Source organism: Megascapheus bottae, chromosome 10 (assembly GCF_031878675.1).
Source record: "Megascapheus bottae isolate mThoBot1 chromosome 10, mThoBot2.hap1, whole genome shotgun sequence".
Taxonomy (NCBI): Eukaryota; Metazoa; Chordata; class Mammalia; order Rodentia; family Geomyidae; genus Megascapheus; species Megascapheus bottae.
This window is the reverse complement of record NC_143518.1, coordinates 6,708,704-6,731,038: the sequence shown is the minus strand read 5'-3', so window position 1 is coordinate 6,731,038 and position 22,335 is coordinate 6,708,704. Positions and strand designations below refer to the sequence as shown.

The 22,335-nt window shown below is 41.0% G+C and overlaps 1 protein-coding gene and 1 non-coding gene across 3 annotated transcripts in view; one reads left to right on the top strand and one right to left on the bottom strand.

Moving 5' to 3' along the window:
* Positions 1–7,979, top strand: part of Fbn2 (fibrillin 2) — a 199,313-nt gene extending 191,334 nt beyond the window's left edge. For both annotated transcript variants that reach the window (XM_090340122.1, XM_090340121.1), the window contains 3 exons: positions 2,505–2,736; positions 3,794–3,965; positions 6,034–7,979. In XM_090340122.1, the coding sequence (XP_090196248.1) occupies positions 2,505–2,736; positions 3,794–3,965; positions 6,034–6,408 (779 nt within the window). In that variant the 3' untranslated portion in view covers positions 6,409–7,979. The remainder of the gene's footprint in view (positions 1–2,504; positions 2,737–3,793; positions 3,966–6,033) is intronic.
* Positions 7,980–16,208: 8,229 nt separating this feature from the next.
* On the bottom strand, positions 16,209–16,315 carry LOC150057362 (U6 spliceosomal RNA). The gene has a single exon (XR_016536957.1). It is a non-coding gene; the product is annotated as a U6 spliceosomal RNA (small nuclear RNA).
* Positions 16,316–22,335: the final 6,020 nt, after the last annotated feature.

Below are 22,335 nucleotides of genomic sequence, written 5' to 3'. Positions count from 1 at the left end.
TGTCAGATCTAATTATAAAAGCAGACGAGCCCTTGTGGCAGAATTTCAACTCTGTGTACACAGAAATTTTTTTCTGCATATATTTGCCTTCTGTGTAGCTAAGATTTTTGGAATTTTATATAATTACTCCCCAGGTCATAAAGAATTTTCACATATTAGGTAATAGAGCATATTTTATATTCAGTGACTAAGAGTTCTATAGTTAGTGATTTCATCTAATCCAGAAACTATACTTGGTATATAAAAATATAACTAATAATGTCTACCCTTTCAGTAATGTCTGTCCATTACTTAGTAAAGTTTAACTTCCTGTCTAAGAAGCACATTCATTGAGACCCCATCTGCATCTTCCATAATCTCCTTTTCCCTCCCCTTATAGCTAGTGCCTGTGCACATCTACTTGCAAAAAGAATTTATTTCCCCAAATGGCCTAAAATATGTGCCTGTCATATACTAGGTAAACAAACCGCGCTCCATATACAGCAACAGCAGTTGAAAGAATTCCATGCAACAGATGTGTTCTGTGCCTTGGGTGAAATTTAATTATAACAAAGCCTAAAGGAGCCAAGCCACATGACAGACAGACAGATATAGACCAAACAATTAAAAGCAAAATTATAATTTCTAAAGTTAAAAACAGAGCCAGCCTTTGAATTGGTGATACTAGCAGCTGCAAATATCACTTATAATTTTCTACAAGATTAATCATTATGCTTGTAAGAGCTATGTGTCAACAGACAGCTGGGTGTAGACCTCTCTCAGAAGGCATGGGCTACATCAAATCAGTGCTCAAGAAGTTAAAACTGTACTCAGTTTTTATTGTGGTATATCTAAACTAATGGTGGTATCCATTGTATTCCTTTATGGCATTTAAATTGTTATATACTTTCTCCCATATACAACCAAGGAGAGAGGAGTTGCTAGGAGATTTAATACAAATACAGACAGAATCCAGACAGCAGTGTCTCATTCCTGTAATCTCAGCCCATAGGCTTATTTCCAATTAACCATTAAAAAGACAGAAATAGCACAAGTGATAGAGTGCCCCTTTTGAACAATAAAGCTAAGGGACAGTGACCTAGCCCTGAGTTCAAATCCTAGTACCAGCACAAAAGAAAGAAAAAAGAATTGAGGGGTTTTTTTTGTTGTTTTTATTGTTGTTTGAGATTATAGGCATAGTGGCTCATGCCTATAATGGTAACTACTCAGGAGGCAGAGATGAGGAGGTTCAAAGTTTGAGACAGACTGGGCCAAAAGTCACCATCTCCCAAACTAAATATGAGGGTGTATATGTATCATCTCAACTGCATGTGAAACGTGCGAAAAAGAATCATGACCCAGACCAGTCAGGCACAAATGTGCAACCCTATTTGGAAATAAAAATAAGTCTGGGTTCTGGCTCGTGTAGTGTAGTAGGGCACTGGTCTAAGATGCACACGGCTGTGTAAGTTCAGGGCTGTAGTGCCATCAAAAAACAATCCACAAAGTGGGCCAAGTACCGCTGCTCACACCTGCCATCCCATCTACTTGGGAGGCCTGTGTCTGTGCATCCCCAGTCAAAGCCAGGCAGGGCAGATGCATCTGAGAAGACATATTTGCATTTAACGGGCTAAATGCTGGCAGTGCAGGTGAGACTTCAATCATGGAGAGCACCATCTCTGAGGGAAAAAGCAAAGCAAGGGTGAGAGGCCCTGAGTTCAAGTCCCAGTGTAACTCCCATGCCTCTTTTAGAGTGTACACATAGTCTTTCATGCATTCTCACAAGAGTGTGCAGCACTACCTATTATTGACGGCAGAGCATTACTCAGCAAAAGGAAAGCTGTACCTAGTTACTACACCATTCTCCACTCCTCCTCCTCCCCTCCCTTGACAACTATCTATGCTTTCTGGATTTGCCTGAAATTTAGGCTTCTGAAATAACCTTTCCTTGGGAGAACAGAAATAATTATTCATTTGGCAAACAGCAAATATCTGCCCCCAGGGCTTCTCCTATACTCAAAGTCAGCACAACAGGAAAAAAAAAAGGATAAGCAGATTTTCTTAGACGTAAAGACACCCGGCCCTGGTGGCTCATGCCTGTAATGCTAACTACTCAGGAGGCTGAGATCTGAGGATCATGGTTCAAAGCTTCCCCTGGCAGTCAGGAAATTTGTGAAATACTTATGTGCAATTAAACAAACCATGTGTGAACACACACACACATGCATAAACACACAAAATCCAGAAGTAGATCAATGGTTAAAGTGGTAAATCACTAGCCTTGAGCACAGAAAGCTCAGGAACAGCACCCAGGCCCTGAGTTCAAGTTCTAGGACAAGCAAAAAAAAAAAAAAAAACGCCATAATTTGGGAGACTTTTTCAGATTTCACCCATAAGAGTGAAAATTTAATGTGGCTCTAAGCTGTCTCACCCCCAAAAAAATCAATCATAAGTACTTTGAGACCACAGCTTTTCTAGCACTGTATCCCTGCCTTGTGTGAGAGATTCCTTCTCTGCTTCCACAGATGAGAACGAGTGTTCGAACCCCAGTGCCTGTGGCTCTGCTTCCTGCTACAACACCCTGGGGAGTTACAAGTGTGCCTGCCCCTCGGGGTTCTCCTTTGACCAGTTCTCCAGCGCCTGCCATGACGTGAACGAGTGCTCCTCCTCCAAGAACCCGTGCAACTATGGCTGCTCCAATACAGAAGGGGGCTACCTCTGTGGCTGCCCGCCAGGGTACTACAGAGTGGGACAGGGGTAAGGCAGCCCACCCATCTCCTCTGCAGCCTGGCCATTCCTCCCTTCAACAAATTCAGACTCCCAGACACTGCTATTGTAGAGAAGGCATTCAAGACCCAAGAGGCAAAGGGAGGCATCCAGTGGCTCATATCTATAATCCTAGCTACTCAGGAGGCTGATATCTAAGGATTGTGGTTCAAAGCCAACCTGGGCAGGAAATTACAAAAAAAAAAGTGGAGCTGTGGTTCAAGTGATACAGTGCTATCCTTGAGAGAAAGAAACTCAGGGATAGTGCCAGGTCCTGAGTGGAAGCTCCAGAACCAGCAAAAATAAAACAAACAAACAAAAAACCCAAACAAACAAAAAACAAAACAAAAACCCAAGAGTCAAAAATGTCCTTGTAGCTCAAAGGCACACAGGCTGTATTTGCAGTGGGATGTCCTCCCTAGTGATGAGCCAAGAGATTTCAGCTGTTATATAAAAATGCCCCTCGTGATGACACAAGGCCATACACAAGCAGTCATTTAAAAATGCAGCTCACTTTTTGCCATGGACACCTGGGCTGAAAGGTAGAGTCGAATTGGCCTTCACCCAGTTTGTTATACAAGTTTGGCAGGTGTTCTCCCGGCAATCCCTGAAAAAGGAGTGTTGATTCCGGTGTTGAAAAAGGAGTGTTGATTCCGGTGTGTGTCCCTCTGGCTCTTACTGCTGTCCCACATGGTACTGCTTAGCCCAGCCATCTCCAGGTGACTAAAGGTGCTTTGGTGAATTGCTCATAAGTCTTGTCAGTTGTGACCCGCGTCTGGCGTCCTGTGCCAGAGAGAAAAATGCTCAGCACAAAGACATCTTGAGTATAGTACCCCAAAGTGCTTCAGTCTGCTAGGATTAAAACCTGAGGAAGCTTGCAGAAGAATTTTGCTATTTGAAAAGAAGAGGAAAAAGCTCATATACTGAGAACTGGGGAAACAAAAGACCACGAAAAACATTAGGTTTTTATGGTTATATGCTTAGAATTCAAACTGTTGGTTCTATGTTAATGAAATTGTTGCTCTACCACTTTGCTTCTTGTTAACAGCCACTGTGTCTCTGGAATGGGATTCAACAAAGGCCAGTACCTGTCACTGGACACAGAGATGGATGAGGAAAATGCTCTGTCCCCAGAAGCATGCTATGAATGCAAGATCAATGGGTACCCCAAGAAAGATGGCAGGCAGAAGAGAAGCGTGCAGGACCCTGAGCCCACAGCTGTGAGTAGACCACTCAGTCTTTCCACAAGAGCTTATCCACGTGAGACGGTCTGTGTAATGCAACTGAAGTAGTTTCAACTTCAGGGTAGTTAAACCTACCTGAAAAAAAAAATCTGTGAATAGGCCTACTTGAAGGTAAACAAAATAAAATGAGTTGAATTGACAATTCAAAATACAAAAACCTAAGAGAAAGACTTGTAAGATTCATAGTTTCTAATCATTTTCTTTTATAATGGCTTCTAAATGGCATGGGCCAAATGCTGTATTGTTTTGAATATCTGCCTTAGGTCTCCCCAGTTTCATTACTTTTGTTACATAGGGCATGTGCACTTGATCTTGCTGTACCTCAGTTTCCTTACCTGTAAAACGATAATAGAATTATTTAATATTTGAAGGTGATAATGAGATTGTATTTAAATATGCCACCTGATCCCTGAGCTAATCAGCATACATGTTCAGTCTCTGCCATCAGTATATGTCCATTAGTAGAGATCCTGGTGATTCTCCAAAGATCAGACACTCATGGTCAGACCTGGGTCATGCCCTTACCCTCTTTCCAGTTAATATTACTGAGAATATTCCACCAAAAACCCTGGTCACCAGCTATGACAATTGAAATTTGCTTCAGTTTTCTGAGCCTCAGAAAACTTCCTTAAAAGCTCCTACATTTTATTTAAATAACCGTGTAGCCAGGCACTGGTGGCTCATCACTGTAATCTTAGCTACCCAGGAGGCTGAAGTCTAAGGACCATAGTTCAAAGCCAAAAAGTCTTTGAGACTCTTATCTCCACCAAAGTACCAAAAACCTGAAGTGTAACTGTGGCTCAAGTGGTAGAGCAATAGTCTTAAGCAATAGAAGCTCAAGGATAATACTCAGAACCTAATTTCAAGCCCCAGGACTGACATAAAAGAAAAAGAAAAAAAAGCCAATATTATATTTACTTTGAGTAGATTGAGGTACCCAGTTGCTATTGAGCTATGACAGGTGAGTTATTCATCAAATCCTCAAAACTTCAGATACAGTCATTCCGCTTATCAAATCTTCCCTTTGCAGTACTCAGAACATACCTGTGCCTGAACACTAATGAGTACTTACTCAATAAGCACCCAAAGTATTAGGGTGTTTTTGCTTCTTAAAAATTTTTTTTTAGTTTTTAGCCTGTCTTATAGCACCTCTTATAGCATCACTCTAAGTCAGTGATTTTCTAAGCCCTTCCCCTGGCTAATTTTTTTTTTTGGGGGGTGAGTCTTGGGGCTTGAACTCTGCCTCGGTATTGTCCCTAAGCTCTTCAGCTCAAGGCTACCACTCTGCCCTTGAGCCAAGCCCCACTTCCCATTTTCTACAGGTTAATTGAAGATAAGAGTCTCAGATCCTTTTGTGTCCAGGCTGCCTTTGAACCTTGATCTCAGCCTCATGAGTAGCCAGGATTAAAGGCCTGAGCCACCACACCCAGCACTTTTTTTCCCCACTTTTTACTTACATCTATATTTGTATAAAGGAGTTTCACTGTGATCTTCCCAAAGCTGGTTCAGGCCAGATCCCTGAGGTATGTGCATGTGACTCCCTCTGCATATTATGAAGCTCTTAGTAAGGTCATCATGTAAGTGTCTTGGGAGCTAGAGCCACGCCCTCAGCATGAAGGTCCTTAATGGCACGCAGGCCCTGCTGGTTTTACAATGATAACCTTTCTCATTTGACCTCCAGGGGTAAAAAAAAGTTGCACTTATTTCCTAAATTGTCCTTAAAAAGAAGTCTATATTCAGATAAGCACACTATCATCATCAACTGGTCCAGAAAGGCTGAAATGTGAATGCACTTTCCAGTCTTGGTGCTATAACTTGAATGATCTCATTAAGGCCAAGTGAGTAGTCGTGGTAGAGGTTTGCAGGGCATGCTCGGAGCCTTTTCTCCAGGCTGTGAGGAATTGACAGGAGCCTCTTTCACAGCCACAGCTAGTGCAGAGGGGAGAGCAGTTGAGTGGAAAGCCACAACCTGTCACTATAACTGTAGGCCCCGCTCTCCACCCCTTTCCAGTTGGTCCCAAGTGCCTTCCTGCTCTTTCCCCAGGTTGGACAGATCAGCCTGGAGAGCGTGGACATAGACAACCCGGTCCACATGAAGTTCAACCTCTCTGACCTCGGCTCTAAGGAGCACATCCTGGAGCTCATGCCCGCCATTGAGCCCCTCAACAACCACATCCGCTATGTCATCTCCCAAGGCAATGATGATGGTGTCTTCCGGCTCCACCAAAGGAATGGACTCAGCTACCTGCACACGGCCAGGAAGAAGCCCATGCCCGGCGTATACACACTGGAAATCAGCAGCGTCCCTCTCTTCAGGAAGAAGGAGCTGAAGAAGCTGGAAGAGAGCAATGAGGACAACTACCTCCTAGGAGAGCTCGGGGAGGCGCTCAGGATGAGGCTGGAGATCCAGCTCTATTAACCCTCCACACACTCCCTTCCAGGCCCAACTCTCAGCACAGCCACTCTTCAGAAACATTTGGAAAGGCAAAGACTTAATTTTATAGAGGAGAAAAAAAATATATGACTTTTGTTTCTTTCCTCCCTCTGTCAGACTTTGGAATGTTGACCTTCATGGGGAGGGATAATTTAGACTCTGGTGTGGCCAAAGATTTTCATAAAGAGGCAACCGTAGTTACTGTATTTTTTATATAACTTCATTTTAAAAAATATATATTTTTAAAACAAAACCTAAACGTTCAAGAGATCAGCATATGGCACTAAATGCACAAAATAATGTGAGCTTCCTCCCCCTCCCCTGTTAGCAGTCTGTAACACTTTGGGTATTTTGCTATAGTTGCTAGTTAAAAAAATATAGATGTTTATTTATTTTTAATGCAGTAATATATGGAGAAATGAACAAAACTATGTAAACAAAAAGGGAAACTAGCTTGTTTTTCCTTAGATTTATAAATTTGAGCTATTTCTTCTAGAGGTGCTTTTTAAAAAATTTCAGTAGATTCAAAAAAAGTTTCCTTTGGATTTTTTTTGTTTGTTTGTTTTGCTTTTTTCTGCCAGTTGTCCAACTGGTCCACACCTGCCTACTTTAAAGCAAGCCTCAGAGAGCTGAGTGGGCGATGTGATCAATAATGTAAAAGATACAAATGTCATTAGAGCCTGTATAAAGGAGATGAAAGCCAGAAGAGCTCCTTGTGACATTTATTTCACATCACGAGATACACCAGGCAATGGAAGATGAAGTACAACCACTGTAGCAAAATACCTTGACTGCTTGTTAGCATTGGAGGCCAGACTGTACTGTATCTCCTTTTCACCTCAAGGAACCACTTGTGCTACCCACAACACCTCATTCCTATCCAGGATGTGCTGCATACTCGTGGTCCCCAGCAGCTGAAGGACCGCCAGTTCCTCTGAGTAGGAACATTCGGCGTTCTGTAGTGTTTGGTGCTGTCTTAGATTAATGGTGCATTTATTCTTGTTCAAGATATTTCAGGATTGCCATATGTGCAAACAAATCATGCAGTGCAGCCAAGGAGTATATGTTGTTGTTGATGTTATAAATCCATTTCTTTTTAGAATTTTCATTAATACTGTAGTTATACCATATGCCTTCTTTTTATCATAGCGTATTGTGTATGAAAGACGTTTGTACCATGAATTAATGTTTAGTTTGCTTTAGTCATGGAAAAAAAGCTTTTGTACCAGGAGGTGCTAATAAGAGCACAACTCTGTGTTCTTCTCTCCTCAACAACCCATCCCTGGACCTCTGACCAGACCTCAGACATGAACGGCCAAAGCACACACCGACATTCAGTTGGTCCTCACACCTGTGTTCACCAAAGATTAGTAACAAGTTAGAGCAATTGTTTTGGACTTTGGTTTTGTTTTGTTTTTGTTAATGACTAAAAAAGAGAGAGAGAGAAACTGTAAATTTGTAATCAAGTGCTTGTGAGGAAAAAACGTAAGGGTTTTTGATTTGGGTTTTATAGGTATATGTACCAAATATGACACTTTCCTTGCAATAAAGCTTATTTTGGGGTAATTTTCTGGCATAAGTGTTTGATGAGATGACAACTGTTGTGTTTATATCATGAAGAGATGTGTTATCAAATATGGAAGACCAAGTAAGCATGAGCACGAGTCATTGACTGTTGAGCACAATTTGTAAAGTTGCAATACAATTAAACCCACACTTTTTTGAGCAAAAGGCATAGAAGGCATAATACCAAATCGAATGACATCACCAGAAAAAATCCAAAGCTTCTTATCTCTGCACTGCTATATAGAAAAGTGGATAGGTTTATTAACAACTTGCTTCTTAGCTAGGTGCCAGGGACTTGTGCCCGTAATCCTACCTACCCAGAAGGCTGAGAACTGAGGATGGAGATTCAAAGCCAGCCTGGCCAGAAAAGTCTCCATGAGATTCTTGTCTCCAGTTAGCCACTCAAAAACCAGAAGTGGAGCTGTAGCATAAAATTGTAGTCTTGAGCAAAAGAGATCAGGAACAGTGAACCCCTGAGTTCAGGCTCCATAACTGAAAAAAATTTTTTTTCTTTTTTGATGAAGTCTATATTGCTGAAATAAATATAAAAATATAACTAAGTCTTACAAGTTAATTCAGTACAGGGTTTAAGTATTTGTATGCTCAGCCACACCTATAATTCTCCTCAGGAGGCTAGGGTCTAAGGATCATGGCTCATCCCTGGCAGAAAATTCTATGACATTTTTATCTCCAGTTAGCCAATAAAAAGCTGGAAAAGGAGTTTGGTTCAAGTCGTACAGCACCAGCCTTGAGCAAAAAAAAAAAAAAAAGAAAGAAAGAAAGAGTCTAAGGCCTTGAGTTCAAGCCCCAGTATCTGCACACACGCGCGCGTGCGCACGCATACACACACACACACAATTTGTGTGCTTACATTTTTTGTCCAAGAAATAGGAAAATTATGACTGATCTAAAATTGTTCTCTACCAGCCAGAAATTAGCTGTGTATAATAAGAAAAGCATTTGCCTAGGGCATCTTTACAAATTTAGCCTGCACATTCAGGTTCATCTGGCATCTATTAATAACACAGCATGAGCATTGTAACATGAAATTACCTGGAACCAAACTGTGGATATTGAATTTGAGCAACAAAAATTTTACTTTATGTTTAACCTGCTCATGAGGTACTTTACACATGAAGATCTAATTAAGCTTTACGATGCTCTGAAAGGAACCTTTGAGGGAGAATATCTGGTAGCTCTAGTCCATTCTTCTGTTGTAGATAGCCTAATCCATCTAGCTCTTTCTGATAACTCACTGCTGGTGAAGCTATGTGCAGGAACTTCCCATTTGTCTCAGAAATTAGCTAAATTCCAGAAATTCTTATAGAAGCAAAGAGTGTAAAAGAAATACCAGAAAGAGAGATCAAATTTAAAGTCAGATGTATGTCAGATTATGATCTTCAAGTGACATTCTCTTTAAAAATTTAAATTGGAGCCTTTACAACTTGAGTCCTATTTGGTAGCATTGATGTAGCTGCTTCTGGAAGATGAATAGTGGTTATGTTTGCATAGGAACACTGCAGATTAAAATTGAAATTACACTAAATTCAAATGGTGCCTTTTTTCAAGATGTAGCACTATCAAACAATAACTCAAGGATTGACTAGTTGAAGATAGAAGTCGGAATACAGCTAGAAATTATAGCCTACTGATGTAGGTGCGTCCTCCAGAACTATACAGAAGTCAATTCGCACATTAAAATATGTCACACTCAATATTTGGCCCCTTTGGCAGTGCTAAAATGGCACCTTTATTCATTAGTAATAACTCTAATAGTATTACTGATGAGGCTATTGCTCATCAGTAATACTGTAATCAGCTATTAGTGAATAATAACAGGTCAGTAATATGTATGTTCCTCAGGAATAGACTGGAGAGGAAGGGTGGGCAAATGCATTCATAAGCATCAGTGTACATGTGTGCAAACAACTTGATAACTGATGGGTTGGTAGAGATGGGGAAAGAGACGAAAGGGTGATGTCATTGTACTCACCAATGAACATGTTCAATTAAAACACCTTCGTACAACCATTTACAGGCAACTTAAAACACCCTCCTAGCTCTGCAGGAGGCTGAGAACTGAAGATGGTGATTCGAAGCCAATTTGGGCAGGAAAGTCTATGAAATTCTTACCTAGAATGAGCCCTCAAAAATGCCAGAACTGGACTTGTGTCACTAATGGTAAAGTGATAGCCTTAAGTGAAAGAGATTAGCGCTCAAGACCTGAGTCCAAACCACAGCACCAGCATTAATTACAAAAAAAAAAAAAAAAGCCAAGCTCGGTGGCTCACACCTGTAATCCTAGCTACTCAGGAGGCTGAGATCTGAGGATCTGGGTTCAAAGCCAGCTTGGGCACTAAAGTCTGTGAGACTCTTATCTCCAGTTAGGTAGAAAACCGGAACTGGCGCTATGGCTCAGGGGGTAGGGCAGTAGCCTTGAGCTGAAGAACTCAGGGACAATGCCCAGGCCCAGAGTTCAAATCCCACAACTGACAAAAAAAAAAAGTGCAGAATAAAAAAACTAGAAGTCAGAAAAATCCATCTTCTCTTCAGCAAAATCCATTGCTCCTAACAGTGTTGCTTACACTCATTCACGCACCTGATTTACAAGTGTCCAGAAAAAGATTACATAATTTATTTAAACGACCCATTTGTTACATGCTCTAAAGTTATTGGAAATTGTTTAAGGACAAATCCCCTGGAGAAAATCATAGTGCAACAAAAGGTTTTTGTGTTTTTTTAAGTTGGCACTTTTCTAGTTACAACAAACAAGGAAAACTATGAAACCTGTATTTCTTTGGGTCTGGCTTTCTTCACTCAATGTAATTATTTCTGGGGCCAGGAGTGTGGCCTAGTGGTAGAGTGCTTGCCTAGCATGCACAAAGCTCTGGGTTCAATTCCTGGGTACCATATACATAGAAAAAGCCAGAAGTGTCATTGTGGCCCAAGTGACAGAGAGCTAGCCTTGAGCAAAAAAGTGTCCAAGGACAGTATCCAGGCCTGAGTTCAAGCCCCAGGACTGACCAAATGATATGTAATTGTTTATATCTCTATATTTCCTTATGAATGATGCAGTATCATTCTTTCTGACAAAAGAGTAACATACCATTATGTGTGTGTGTGTGTGTGTGTGTGTGTGTGTGTGTGTGTGTGTGTCACATTTTCTTGAGCCATTCATCCACTGAGAGACATCTGGGTTGATTTCCTGTCTTGGCTATGATAAACAACGCTGTAACTAGGTTGAGGTGGAATTGCAATGTTTTGATTTGCATTACTTTCATGGACAGAGATGTTGAACATATCAAGTGTCTATTGGCCATTCTTACATCTTCTTCTGAGAAGTCTCTCTTTAATTAAGCCTAGTCCATTTGTTAAACGGGTAGTTTTCTGAGGGTTTATTTTAGAGGGATTAACTTTTGGGGCTATAAGTCTATTGTAGATATGAGGCTGTTGTCTGATGCACACTTGGTATAAACCTCCCATTCTGTGAGCTTTCTATTTATCTTGCTAGCTATGCCCCCTTTCCATGCAGAAGCTTCAGTTTTATGCAATTCCATGTATCTAGTCTTTCTTTGATTTGCTGTGATTCTGGATCTTTGCTTAGCAAGTTTCCACCTGCGCTTAGGAACCGTAGTTGTTTCCTCTACCCGTTCCCTAATGTTTTCATACTATCTGGCCTTACCCTGAGATCTGATTCATTTAGAATTTATTTTGGTGCAGTGTGATGTATAAGAATCTAGCTTCAGTCTTCTGCATGTGTACAGCCACTTTTGCCAGCCCCATTAGTGAAGAAGCTGTCTTTTTCCAACGGTGTTTTTAGCTCCCTTATCAAATATTAGGTGGCAGTAGATCTTGTAGATTCATCTCTGGGTCTTCTAATCTTCTTTATTGGTTCTCAGTCTTGTTTGTGCCAGTACCAATCTGTTTTTTTACTATGGCTTTGTAATAGAGTTTGAAGTTGGGTATTGATATTCCACCAGCAGTGTTCTTCCTTCTAAGGATTGTTTTTGCTATGTAGGGTCTTTTTTATTCCATCTGAATTTCTAGATTACTTTCTCAGTTTCTTTGAAGGAAGCTGTTGGGATTTTGAAAGACATTGCATTGAATTTGTAAGGGGCTCTAGGCAGTTTTGCCGTTTTCATGATATTAATCCTTTCAATCCAGGAGCATGGAATGTCTTTCCATTTCCTTAAATCTGCTTGGAAGTTAAAGTGAAACATCAGGAACCTTTACTTCTAAAGACATAGAGGCAAAGATGGAGACTCAGTTCCAACCCAGAGGAAGTAAAAGTGTCTATATCTATGCAATCTCAACCTAGCCTGCTTTTAATACCTAACTTCCCATTCCTTTTTTTAAAGACATTATAAGCATATCTGGGCTCTGATGGCTGATGCCTATAATCCTACCTCCTACTTGGGAAGCTGAGATCTGAGAATCATAGTTCAAAGCCAGTCCAGGCCCGAAAGTCCTTGAGACTCTACCTCCAATTGACCACCAGAAAACAGGAAGTGGTTGGGTGGCTCAAGGAGTAGAGGGCTAGGCTTGGGCTGAAGAGCTCAACAATAGCACCCAGGCCCAGAGTTCAAGCCCTACAACCTGCTTGCTTTCCCAAATAAATACAAATCCATGGTTTTCTTGCTTAATAAGACCTCTGCTTTTGACCCTCACTATCCTTGAAAAACAAGCATGGTTTCATTCCTAGGATTCATCTGTTGCTGAGCAGCTGGGAGAAATAACAAGGAAGGACAGGCAAAACTGCTAGCAGAGGACTACGTTCAGTAAGAACTCAGGGCGGTCTGCTCTTCCTCCTCCCCTCTCACCAGCTTATAATCACTGTTAGAATGAGTGTCTCTACCATGCTTCCTAAGCATGGATCTCTCTGCACAGAGGTGTGGTGCTCCTCCAGGGATCTTCAGAAATTTTAATGGCTCCACTGTTGACACTCCCCACATTGTGGTACACTGAAATCTCCGCACAGAGCCAAAGCCCTCGCAGCACAGGAACCTGATAGGGAACAACACATACATCCAGTAATCTCTACAACAATGTGAGAGAAAGGCTGAGCTAAGGAGCTCACACTGGAATCCCGGGACTCTGAAAGAGGAGGCAGGAATAGCCAAAATTCACACACAGGCTAGACTGCAAAGACAGAGACAGAGACCAACAAAAACTGAAGACAAAAGGGACTGAAAGGAGATGAAAAAGAAAAGGAAAGAAAAGAAAAGCCTTTCCAAATCAGCTTATATTTACAGGTGACAAAACTGTAGGCCAGATTTATAAAACACTTCAGCTGCAGTGTGATCTTCTTTTATGAGAGAGACCAGAGCCTGGTTGTGTGGTTACAATCTAATGCTGTTCATCCTTCCTCTACTGGTAAGTCTAGTTGGATCTCTTAAACTTGAAGAATATAGGCCAGTTTCCATAGTTCTGGCTCCTGCTAAATCCAAAAACATTTTCCAAGCACAATTTAAGCAATGCTGTTTGTTTTGTCTACCCCACACTCCGTGTAACTCCTCCCAGCCTCTCCTCAAATAGAGATTGGAGTGTACATTGAAATGTCCAAATATCGGCTGCTGCACAGTCAACCCCACTCAAGTCCCTCACTACTTTGAATGTACCCTACAGTCTTAGCTCTTGGCTTTCAAAGAGTTAAACAGTTTATTTAAACCAGACCTTCCAATCTTTAAAAACACATAGGCATTTGTTTTACTAAGGACATTTGAGAAAAATATACTAGTTGCTTGTGTTGCTTAATTGTCTTTTTCTTCTTCTTTTCTTTTTTCTTTCTTTTTCTTTTGCTCTGAGCCTAAAGAAGATATTACTAGATTAAGATGGCTTTAGACATAGCCAAGAACCTACAGCTCCCATTAGTCACTCCCATTAGAGCTTCAGATTAAATGTCAGGTTGTAGTATAGATATTTTCCTAAGAAAAACAGACCAAAAAATGCTTCACATGATTTTTAGAGCAAATACTAAGTTAATATGAAGAAGCCCTGCTCAGATAACTGCTGCTTCATGTGTCAGTGAAATGCCAGCAGAAGCTGAACAATCAATTCCTGAAGGTGTGTCAACAAGGCAGCCACTTGGCCTGTAAACCACTTTATGTTTTCACCTTGGGTCTTCCTCCCCCCTCCTGATCTACCACCAACTTCTCAGCACAAAAGGGACCTGCTCCTATGGGGTGGATGTTTGCAAACACCAGGCTGAAGAAGGGAGGGCCCTGTCCTGTGGCATAGACTGGCAGCTATTTGTCAACCTGTGCTGAGCTTGGTTGTGTCCTACACACTCTGGTGAGCTCCACACAGCCGGGGTTGGGAGGGTTCAGTCACTGTGCGAATGGAGGGAGAGGATCCTGTTGGCAGAATGAGTCTCACGAGTCGTGGGGCATTGGATTTTTTTGTCCAAGGAGTGGATAATTTCATAGTGAGGATTTTAACAGAATCCTTTCAAACAGATTTGTGGGATCAGGTACTATCTTCCCTTCTTTGAGAAAGGATTTTGTTAGTTACACTCATTTTCTGCACCTTTGTGAGAATAATGTATATATGCACAATAGAGTATTAGTCATAAAGAAGGGTGAAAGTAGATTCTAAACAGGAAAATGAATACAACTGGAGATTTTCACATTAAGTAAAATAGGCCACGTTTGGGAGGATAAATATTATACGTGGTTCTCTCCGGGAAATAAAAATAAAGAAAATGACATGAAGTTAAAGGGGGAACAACAACAGAAGAAAGGGATAAATGAGAGTGATGGCAGAATGACTGATTCAAATGCATTATCTACACATAGGAAAACTTCATAATGAGACCCATTTAAAATGTGTTTTTAAAAATAGCTGGTATTCATGGCTCACAAATAAAATTCTTAGCTATTGAGCCAGCTGAGATTTAGAGGGTAGCAGTTGAAGGCTAGCCTGAGCAGAAATGTTCACTAGACTCCATCTCCAAAATAACCAGCAAAAGGCAGAGCTAGAGTTGTGGCTCAAATTGTAAGTAGCATGTACAAGCTAAATGAGCAAGCGTACAGGGTTCTGAGTACATTTATTATTATATACATATACTTATGTATATATATGGTATATATATAAGTAGATACCTGTACATAATGCTTATTATATACATATATTTATGAAGAGGTAAGAAATAGAAGTAGAGGAATAGAGAAAGCAAATGTGATCAAAGTACATTGTAAGAATTATGGAAGGTCATAATCAAACCCCTTTGAACAATTATATGCTAATAAAAAGATTCAAAGGAAAAGAAGAAAGGACCTTGAAGCAAGCCCTGGGAAGAAATTGGAAATAGGGATGGGGCAGGAATATGAAAAGAAATAGAAATTGAAATAGAAAAAAATTAGAAATAAGACTTATGCCAGTGGTTGATGCCTGTAATCCTAACTACTCAGGAGGCTGAGATCTGAGGATTGCAGTTCAAAGCCAACTGGGGCATGAAAGTGCCTGATATTCTTATCTCAAATTAACCACCAGAAACTAGAAGTGGTGCTGTGACTCAAATGATAGAGCTGAAGAGCTTAGGGACAACACCCAGGCCCAGAGTTCAAGGCCCACAAATGACAAAAATAGAAAAAGAACTATAGAAAGATGGGGCAGGGACTTTCAGAACATATGGGAGAAAAGAGAGTGGAAAAATACTAAAGCCTGGAGATGAGGTGTCCAGAATAAGACAGTATTCCAGCAGTCTCATGAGAATATTTTACTAATAAAATCAAACATTCTTTTCCATTCATGTTTACACATCACAACCTCCAATCATATATATTCTATCCATTTATTTAATTTGTAAAAGTAATAATAGAGTAAGTGTATATAATATGATCTGGGAGGTAGTATAGTGGAGTGGGAAAAGAAAAGCCTTTGAAAAAAGCAAACCAAAAACTCAGAATGCTGGTTGCCATGACTGACTCCAGTGCCATGTGATTAAACAAGGGGTTTCATATGTAAACACATACATGTACTATACTTTGATATTATCTTTTCTTTCTTCTTCCCCTTCTCCCCTCTCCTTCACAGTACTTTTTAATAGATTTCATTATGCTTTTTTCAGATAGATAGATTGATTGATTGATTGTACATATGTATGTGTGTGTGTGAGTATATGTGTGTGTGTGTGTGTGTGTGTGTGTGTGTGTGTGTGTGCTTTGATCATGTTTACCCTCTCCTTGCTATCTTACTGGTTTCATCTTTTACAGTTGTATAAAAATATGGAACACTTCATGAGTTGCATATCATCCTCAAACAGGGGCTATGTTACTCTCTGTATTATTTCTAGTTCAGTGTATAGCCACTCTTATTCATCATTACCTGCATCCTCCCTAACTCTACTTTGGTGGGATGGAATCTGGCAGGGCTTTTCTGGACTCAGTCCCAAGAGAGATGAGCCACAGGCAGCTGCCTTTGTTCTAGAGATCATACTAGAGCCAGTTCTTTGCATTTCACAAAGAACCAAAAAACCTGCAAAGAGAGGAACCATTCACGAGTCCTGGGAGGTATCCCCAAGAGCCCAGAAGAGTGGAAAGATAAATCAAATGTTGTAGCCCATGTAAGTCTTTTAATTAATTGGGTTTCTTTCCATATCGTCATCCTTTGCTTTTCCTGAACTGGTTTGCTAAACTGTTCCATAGTCTGATTGAGTGCATGCATGAGAAGCTTTGTGTAGAATAAATAATTACACAAAGATAGTTTTGAAAGAATAAACACAGTTGGCCTAATGCATGCTCACAAAGAGCCAGTGCCTTCTCATGCCAAGTTTGTCAGTTAACTATTTCTCCGGCAACATGGCAGTTCAAATCCACTCCCTCCTCATTGTCTCCTTGGCCTCATTACACATAAATGTTTTTTAGAGTAGAAAACAAAAATGCTTTCTGGTATCTGTTTTAAATTTGGTGATATTTACCTTTTGAGTCTAACTTTCTCCTCATATTTGTTTTAAAACTAAAACAAAATGGAGGGAGAGAGGATGCATGTCCCTCAAAAATTTATACAAGTTCCTTTTGCTCTTGATTTTAAAAATGTATATGTCTAATAACATAGATCTTTTCCACCAATGACAAACACCTACTTTCCTCATTTTCTTCTAATCTCTTTTGAAAGCCGATTTAGTTGGTGGAATGTATTCCCCTTCAGGGCCCTGTACCACTTGTATCTGTCTATGGGGTCACAGAAGCTGCAAGAAATCTAATCATCTCCTCATACCCTCAAAAGGAAAGATATTTAGTATGGTGATTCCTCAAAAGACTAAACATTAGAGGTCCCATATGACCCAGCAATTCCACTACTTGGCATTTACCCAAACGTTCAGAAACAAGGACATACAAAAGCCACTAGAACAACAATGTTCATTGCAGCATTATTTACCATAGCAAAGATATGGAACCAACCCAGATGCCCCCTTGATGTGGTATTTATACACAATGGGATTCTATGCTGCCATCAGAAAGATTGACATCGCCCCTTTGTTAGGAAATGGAAAGACTTGGAAAAAATCATATTAAGTGAAGTAAGCCAGACCCAAAGGAACATACGTTCAATGGTTTTCCTCATTTGTAATAATTAGTATACATCTAGGATTCTCCTAGCAGAGGATTACTAGCTCAAAACCTAGGTACGTTAGGTCATCTAGGAGGAGGCTAAATGAAAGATCTCTAGGATATGAAAACAAGAGCTTTATCTTGTGTGATTGTTGTTCTTACTGTACTATGTTATTTCTCTTCTCTTTTTTGCCCTTATGGTTAATCTCATATTGTTTCTGTATCTGACTTTGTTACCTGGTATATTGTACATACCTTTATTTGAAATAGGAAAGGGAAGGGGAAAAACAAGGTGATTAGGAAGGGTAGGGGAAAGGAAATGGGGACAAAAACAAGAGAAGGATTATCTATGTGTGAGACTGCACCTATTACCTGACAAATGTTAACTGTAACCCCTCTATACATTATCCCGACAATAAAAAAAATAATGACTAAATAAATAAAAAGAAAAGAGATTCATTGTGGGATCTGAGAGAGTTGCGGGTTCTTACTCCACCAATACATAGGACCTTCCCATCTCTCTAACAAATCATCCTCTGGATATGACCTATATAACTGAATACAAGACAACCCCAGTGCTAAGGTAAGTTTCCATTTTTCCAACAATTAGAGAGAAAAGATGACCATGATCACCAGTGCCTCACATCTGTGGCCTTAGCTAGTCCAGAGGCTGAGCTCTGAGGATCATGATTTAGAGACAGCCTTGGCAGAAAAGTCTGTGAAATTCTTATTTTCAATGACTCACACAAAAGGGCAGAAGTAAATCTGTGGCCTTGAGTAATGCACTTTACTCTCTGCCTTTTGGGAATTATATGCATGAAGCCCTGGGCTGGGTTCCTTAGTGCCACATACACAGAAAAAGCTGGAAGTGGCGCTGTGGCTCAAGTGTGGAGTGCAAGCCTTGAGAAAGCCCAAGGACAGAGCTCAGGCCCTGAGTTCAAGCCCCAGGACTGGCAAAAAAAATAGCACTTTCAGGGTTAAGTTTTATACATATGTCTTCTGGAAGAAAAATTTTAAACTCATTTTTAAGCTGATCTGAGAATCTTTTGTTTTAAATACAATTTATCATGAATTTGTGGACATAAAAAATGATACAAACCTTCAATGTAACAACTTTGAAAATGTAAATTGTGATAGCAAAGTAACAGCCATTTCTTCTAGGATATCCAAACCATAATATTGAGCATCTGTAAATATGTTATATTAGAGGGACAAAAAGGCCAGCTGGAAGGACTACAGTGAGGACCTGAAAATTAGGGAATTGTCCTGAACTGTCCACATGGGCACCGTAGATCTCCATGAGTCATTAGAGAGCCTTTCCAGGCAGTAAGGAGAGAGAGCTGTGAGGAGAAAGGAGGACCAGTGGAATGTGATGCAAGAAGGACGCCACCTATCATTGCTTACTTAGAGGATGGAGAAGGAAAGTGCTATTCATTTCCATTTCCTAAGGATTCAGCAATAAAGTGTAACTAAGCAAGTAACTTAAAATAAGAGAAATACATTGTCCCAAATCGAAGTTAATGGGACCAGCCCCCAATGAATGTGTAGTGGAAACTCTTTCCTTGTCTTTCCTTGGCCATTCTCAGCAGCCCCTGACTTATATTCACAGTTCTGAAGTAATGACTCCACAGACTTCCATGGACCATCCCTGCCGTCTTGTGTCTAGATCCCTTTTCTCTTTATAAGGATATCAGCCATAGTGCATTGCAGCTCTATTGAATTAGTCAAGTACGAGTTCACCCTAATATACCTCTTAATTAGTTTTGTGAAGATTCTTTCCAAATCAGGTCACTATCATTGGCATGGAGACGATGGGCCAAGGAATGCAGGCAGCTCTGGAAACTAGAAAAGGCAAAGAAAAATATACTCAACTAGAACCAACCTCTTTCAAAGAAAGCAGTCTTGCCAACACTTGGATTGAGCCTTGGGAGACCCATCGAAGTCATGTGCCCACAGAATTTTAAGCTAATAAATTTGCATTGCTTGAGTCACTAAGTTCATTATAGTTTGTTAGTAGTAGAGAAGAAATATGGCTGGGTGGCAGTGGCTCATGCCTGTAATCTAAGACGCCTGGATGGCTGAGTTGCTGAAGATGATGGCTTAAAGCCATACTGGGCAGAAAAGTCTATGAGACTCTTATCTCCAATTAATCAGCAAAAATTCAGAAGTAGAAGTGTGACTCAGTCAGAGAGTGCCAATTTTGAGCCATAAAAGCTAGGGGAGTACCCAGTCCCTGAGTTCAAGACCAGTACTGACACAAAAGAAAAAAAGAAAAAAGAAAAGGAAGTTATATATAAGCCCTCACCTCAGATTCTGTGGTTCAGATGAGGAAACTTGCTTGCAACTCCCATTTTGCAGGAGTTTTTGCTTACATCTGAATCTCAAATACAGAGCAACAATCTGATGCTTTTTTCAATCATACATCAAATGTAAATGAATCCTTTGGGTTGAGTGGGGCCTCTGAAACTGTGGGGGCTCCAAGTGTGGGGGCACCAAGTGTGGGGGTTTGGTTCAAGTGGCAGAGCACCTACTTAGAAAACATGAAGCCCTCAGTTCAAACACCCGTAACACTAAAGTTTAAGGAGTCAATCTTGGGTCAGGAGCATGGCCTAGTGGTAAGAATGCTTGTCAAGCACGAGGCCCTGAGTTCAATTCCTTGGTACCACATACACAGAAAAAGCTGAAAGTGGTGCTGCGGCTCAATTGGTAGAGCATTACCCTTGAGAAAGCTTGAGGACAGTGCTCAGGCCGAGTTCAAGCCCCAGGCCTGACAAAAAAGGTGGGGTAAGAGGCAAAGCGTCACCCTTGACTTGTCTATAGCAAATCCTACAGATACTGCTTTCTTTAGGTCTGAGAATATGACCATTTCTCTCAAACTATCGCAGTGGATTCCCTGCCTGCTTTCCTGCTTCTTCCTGGTCACCCACTACAGTCTGCTCACCTTGTAGTCACCAAAGTGATTTGTGAGAAGTAGTCTTCCTACTTTTCTACTCTGCTCCAGAGTTTCTAACATCTCCCTCATGAAAAATGAGGACTTGCAAACTTCTACCAGGACACTCTGTGAACCATTCCTACTTCCAACTGTCTTCTCTTCTACCGCTCTTCTCATCGTTGGCGCCAACGGCAATTGGTTTAACATCAGAAGGCTGTAATGCAGTGCTTCGCCTGGAAGCATCTGTGTATGTGGGTGTATAGGTGTGCATGCATGCCCAGCCCAGGCATGTGCTGATACTGGGACTTGAATTCAGGACATGGGTGCTGTCCTTTGGCTTTTTCCCTCAAGGCTAGTTTACCACTTGAGCCACAGCTCCACATCTGGATTTTTGATGGTTAAGAGTGTCAGGGAGTTTTCTACCCAGGCTAGTTTCCAACCATGATTCTTAGATCTCAGCCTCCTGAGTAGCTAGGATTACCAGTGTGAGTCACCTACACCTGGCTTGGATTCATCATTTCAATTGCTGTCCACTTGTTGCAGCAGATGAGAACCTATCTGGCTATAGCCAGGAGCGACAGGAAATGAAGGAGACAACTTGACAAGACACTCACAACACACAGATTTGTACATGAGTTTTCTACACGGTAAGCTTCCTGCTATACCCCAAACTTGAAATCTGATTCATGGCACTGGATGTGCAAAGTCTCAAAAGAAGGTGAATGTCATGTAGTCACTGCCCTCAGGTCAGCCAAAGCCAACTAAAGAACATTTCGGTGTTGCCATTCCAATCCCTACTGCGAGGCAGACTGGCATCATTACCAAAGTTTATTTTTAGTTAGTATAAAAAAAATCATGGGTGTCCTCTGGGGTCCATGGGATTCCCCAGACAGTGTGTCACACAGTCTTCCAACCCTGCGGCTACCTGGCCAGGAGAAGCAGCCTTGGGCCTAGAGATGAGTTAACACCGTTGCTGTTCTGGTCTTCACCATGGGCCACAGTTGTTTTGACAGAACTCCTAATCACTCAGATTCCCAGAAACTTTCATCATCAGCACAGTAGGAATTCCCATGGCAGTGAAGAAGTTAGATCTAGCTTCCAAAAACAAGAGAAAATGTGCATCTTTGTGCATCCTTTGTCTCTCTGAGCCTGACTTACTTCACTTACCATAATTTTTTCTAAGTCCAGCTATTTCTTTGAAAATGATGAAATCTCATGCTTCATAATGGATGAGTAAAATTCCAGTTGACATTTTGTTGATCCATTTGTTCATTGAAGGGCATCTAAAATATTTCCATACCTTGTCAAAGAACAATGCCCCTCGTCAGGAGTTTGGCCTAGTGGTAGAGTACTTGCCTAGCATACACAAAGACCAGGGTTCAATTCCTTGGTGTCACATACATAGAAAAAGCCAGAAGTGGTGTTGTGGCTCAAGTGGTAGAGTACCATCCTTGAAAAAGCTCAATGACGATGCTAAGGCCCTGAATTCAAGTTCCAGGACTGAAAAAAAAAAAGAACAATTCCACATATGGGTGGAGCCAAAAGGAGACAGTAACAAAGTCATAACAAAAGATCTGGGCCGGGCCCTGGAGGTTCATGCCTGTAATTCAAGTTACTCAGAAGACTGAGTGAGATGGGGATTGAGGTCCAACGCCATTCCCCACATAGAAATCCGTAAGACTCATCACCACTAAACTTCCAAATAGCTAAAAGCAGAGCTGTGGCTCAAATTGTATTGTGCTAGCCGTGGACATATAAACTCAGGGACAGTGCCCAGACCCTGTATTCAAGCACCAGGACCAACACAAAATAAAGAAAAGAGTGGATTCATGGAATGAGATGGGCCCAAGCCAAGTGGGCAAG